This window comes from Malurus melanocephalus, unplaced genomic scaffold (assembly GCF_030028575.1).
Source record: "Malurus melanocephalus ecotype Western Australia unplaced genomic scaffold, MMel_1.1 scaffold_935, whole genome shotgun sequence".
Lineage (NCBI taxonomy): Eukaryota > Metazoa > Chordata > Aves > Passeriformes > Maluridae > Malurus > Malurus melanocephalus.
In genome coordinates, this window is record NW_026624167.1 from 59654 (window position 1) to 64101 (window position 4448).

The window sequence follows — 4448 nt, forward strand, 5'->3', positions numbered from 1 at the left end:
CCTACAGCCCCGTCCCCCCATCCTGCAGCCCCGTCCCTCCATCCTACAGCCCCATCCCTCCATCCTAAAGTCACATCTCTCCGGGATCAGGGACGGGAGAGATTCTGAGCCCCACTCATTGCCTGCCACCCCACAGGGAGCAGCCGCCTCGTCCTTTGGTGCGCGGGGAAGGTCAGGGGCTGCTTGTAGGGCAGAGGGTTGTAACAAATGCCAATGAATCACTGGAAATGTCAGCCCCGGCATGCGACGGGGCAGATCTCTTAGCATCCCTGTGGGAAAGCTKAAGATCTGCTTCGCGATCTCTCCCCCACCAGCAGCAGAAAAGACATTTTCCAACCCAGCGTCTGCTCCGGGCTTTGATCTTCCCAGATGCTGTTGCTGTGCTCCAGCAGCGCCTGTTTCAGGAACACTGACTTCGATGTAGCAAAAAAAAACCAACCCAAAAAACCCAAATTAAAAAGCACCCACCAGGAATGCCCACAGCCGTCGCCCTGATTTATTCCCAACTACAGCAACCTCCGCGATGGCACAGCAAAAGTGAAATCCCCGCTGTGAGCAAAATRAAAGGGAATGGGGATGGCAATGTGGGATTTGAGCCGCCATCCCCAGCGTGGAAAGATCCAGGAGGCAGCGAGTGGCTGCGGGCTGGATGCGCTCCGATCCCCGCGCCGCCCTCCATCCCTGCTCCCCTCTGCCTGGGGAAGGGGGAAGAGCCAAACTGCCCGTCCTGGCTAAATTTGGGAGCGATTTCAAGAGATTTTTGGAGCTGACGGGGAAGTCTTTGAGARGGGATTCTGCAGCTGGTCCTTTTCATGCCTCATTAAGTCGGGAATTCACAGTAACTCCATCCCAAGCAATGCCTGGGGCAAGTTCACTGCCTCGATCACAGGGTCTGATCCTGCTCTTCAGRGTAATGAAATCAGTCACCAAACTTACCCTGAAAAGCCCAAATTTGGCATTTTTGTCTCGCACCAGGGGGGATTTTTCTAATGGGCCCGTGTGTTCTACCCTCCCATTYTTCCCAGTGCCTTATACCACGGTTTAACCCAAGCCAAAATTCCTCAATTTAGAGAAAAAAAAGAAGATTTGTATTTCTTTTAGTGYTATTTTCTTCGAGTACATTTTCACTGAACTTCTTTTCCCTGTATATTTATTTATTGTTACACGGATATATTTATATATAACGGGAAAAATGTCCAATTGCATGGACTGCTAATCTGTGTCTGCATATCCAGCTATATCTGTCCAGAGTTAACCTTAATCTTAAAAAAAAATATATATATAATAAATAAAATTTTAATGACCCCAGGGGTGCTCTGCATTTAGCACTAYCCGAAGGTATTTATCTGGAAAAATAAAATTAGAGCGCTGCAAATAGTGCCCAATTTTAAAGGATTGCGCTTCCACCTTGAGATCCCTCGCTGTGCAGAGAATAAAACTAATTTTAGTCCCAAGAAAAGGCAAAGAGGGAGCCAACTCCGCCATGCCAGGGATTTCTCAGGTGCTGGCCAGGCTCGGATTGGAATTAAAGTGGCTCCATCATGGGAGCAATCCAGAACGATGTCCCCCCCGCTACATCTTCCAGTGCCTTCGGTTTTTCAGGGTTTTTTTACCCTTAAAATCATTAAAATAAAACCCTTTTCCCAGCTCAGAATTCCTCAGGCAGCCTTTACTTGCTTCACACAACCGCCCTCGATGCCTAAAGCATCGCCCGGCAGCGGCCGCGTCCCGAGTCCGGGAGAAAAGGGAATGGGGCAGGTCTGGACCTTAAACTACTTCCCGGAGGAGCTGCCTTCCAAAAATCCATTTTAATCCCCATTTTACAGCTCGCCAATTCTCAGGTAGTTAATTTTTCTTTTCTTTTCTTTCTTTTTTTTTTTTTTTTTTAACCAAAACCCAAGCACTTTTAGTTTAAAATCCAAATGCTTTTCCATATCCAAGGCAGAGCCGTAATTAGCCCCGTGCTAATGAATCCCGCGGATTCTGCCGCGCTGCCGAGGATCCGGCACCCGAGTCAGGACCTGGCTGCRGAGAGGAGTCCCGGCTCCTTCCTCCTTCATTAAAAACCATTTCTGGACTTGCTCAACTCTCCCCTTCTTCCCGGTGCTGTTTAAAAACCCGTTGTTTGCCATCAAAATGCGAGGCTGCAGCACAAACCATCGGGCTCCAAACCCCCAAATCCCCACGCTCAGGTTCTTGCACTTTAAAAGCTGATGGGTGTTTTTGCAACTGCAATTCTTCATTTGCATTATTTTGGGTTCAGTTTGTTTATATTATTAGGAGCACTTTTGAAACCATCGCAAAAAGGTGATTTTTTTTTCCCCGAAAGAGATGGCACCGTGGTAAAACACAAAAAATCGTCTGTGCTTATTGATATTCAATTGATATTTGATTGCTTATTTTTTCCGCTACTTTCCACCTTCTCATGGCTTCCCAAAAAAAACCCCATTACCTGATTGGCTAAAATTTGATCCTTAATCTATTTCTTATTTTAGGAAATTTCACAGCACCCAAAGAAAAGTGCAAGACGTTGGAAAGGCCAAGCCTTCACCGACRGCCAACTTTCCTTCTTTTAACATCTTAAAATAAATGCTAAAGACAACGCAAATCCTGCTGGACACGATGGAAAAAATCACCCTCCAAAATTCAGATTAGTGAACACAATCATAAAATAGATCTGCAGACAAATTTGAGGTGTTTTCTTTGTTAACCCCGACCTCGAAGCTGACYGAAATACCTTCACGAAGAGGAGGCAGAAGGAAAAAGGGGTTTATGAAACTGTGATGYGAAGATGTACCCACATTTCTCTCCCCTTTTTATCCCTCTTCCACCCCACTAAATATAAAAATGGTATTTCAAGCCATTAGGACCAATTTTTTGGTTGTAGGAACCAGAAGAATTTAATGAAATGAAAGGCTCTGAGAGTGGACTCAGCACAAGAGATCAGGGTTGAGGTTTTTGGGATAAGGAGACACTGAAATACCAGGGTTGTGTTGTTCAGATGCGCCTGAGTTCCCCAAAACACCATAATAAATGTGGATTCATTTATTTTATTCCTTCTCCATCATCTCTCCCACCTCAGCTCTAAATTTCTCTTTGCTCTCCCTTTTCATAAGCTGTCTGACCTTCAAAAAAAATATTTTTAAAAGACCGGAAAGTAAAACAGCCCAAAGGGAAGAACTGGGATTCACGGCCCAAACTTTGATTTCTTAGTACTCCCAGTTTTACACCTAAAGACACCTCAGGAAGGGGCTGCCTGCATGTCCATTAAACATCTTGGTGCTGTACCCCACAATCATCCCCATCACAGCCCCTAAATCCCCTCGGAGCTACTTGAGRAGCCAGCAGGCCCTCACTCCAGAGGAAAATTCCTTTCCGCTCCAGGCCTACCCTAAATTTCATTTACTTTTTGGAAACYGTGGCCTTTGACGATATTTTGGAAAGCTGATTTTGCAGAATAAGTAATAAGAAACCCAGTGTTTTCCAGCCAGCGAGGCCACCCCGACAGCGACAACCCCAATACTCCAAATGCCTCCCTGCTTCCCTTTTTGCCTACGACAGAAGGATGCGTGCCCCAAAATCTCGGGGGTTTCGGGGTGAAATTTCCCTCCCGTGTCCCAGCCCTGTGCTCACCGATGTTGGCGTGGCGGGCAGCCGCGGGCGTCCCTCGGCTCTGCAGGTTGTGCAGCATGGGGCTGTCGAAGGGCGAGGAAGTCCAGGTGGTGGCCATTTCGGGGCTCATGTAAGCCGGGTAGGGGCTGGAGTAGGAGCTGCCGAAGCCCCTGCCGTACTGCTCCCTCCCGTTGGCAGAAAGGTTCAAGGAGCTGCTGTAAGCCGCCGCCGCTTCCCGGGAGGAGGTGGCCGGGATGGGGGTGCTGGTGGAGAAGGAGAACCGAGGTGACACGGGAGGGTGAGAAGATCCGGGGTTGTAAGCGGCGCTTTCGGCTCCGGGCTGAGTCCAGATGGAGTGGCTGGAGACGGGGCTGCCTTGCTGGGAAGAGCCGCTGCTCTGCAGGTAGGGCAGGCTGGGGAGCATGGACGTGACCCTCGTGGTGGGCACATAGACCGGGGACGCTGCGGCCGCGCTGTGCATGAAGCCACCTGCGCCCTCGTACGCCGGAGGGCCGGGGTTGGCTGCCATGGCTAAACTCTGGTACATCTCGTGCGGGGCCTCCCCAAAGCCCGGCCGGCTCCCCGGCCGCGGTCCGGAGCGATGGGGAGCTCGTGGAAAACCCTCGGCTCCACTTTTTTTCCCCCCGGAGCGGTCTCGCGTGGGCGCAGCCTTGCAGCCAAAACCAAAACACCACCAGCGATGCCGATTTTCCTCCGACCCACCCCGTTCACCCACCGCCCGCCTTCCCCACCTTCAGCGGGTCCCGTCGCCTCTTCCAGACCCCAAGCAAGAAGTCCAGGTCCCTCCGGAGGGGAGATTTAGCTCCCGCCTGGAT

General features: G+C 50.1%; 1 protein-coding gene across 2 annotated transcripts in view; it reads right to left on the reverse strand.

Moving 5' to 3' along the window:
* Positions 1 to 4430, reverse strand: part of GATA4 (GATA binding protein 4) — a 29124-nt gene extending 24694 nt beyond the window's left edge. For both annotated transcript variants that reach the window (XM_057386209.1, XM_057386208.1), the window contains exon 1: positions 3634 to 4430. In XM_057386209.1, coding sequence (XP_057242192.1) covers positions 3634 to 4159 — 526 coding nt within the window. In that variant the 5' untranslated portion in view covers positions 4160 to 4430. The remainder of the gene's footprint in view (positions 1 to 3633) is intronic.
* Between the last annotated feature and the right edge of the window lie 18 nt (positions 4431 to 4448).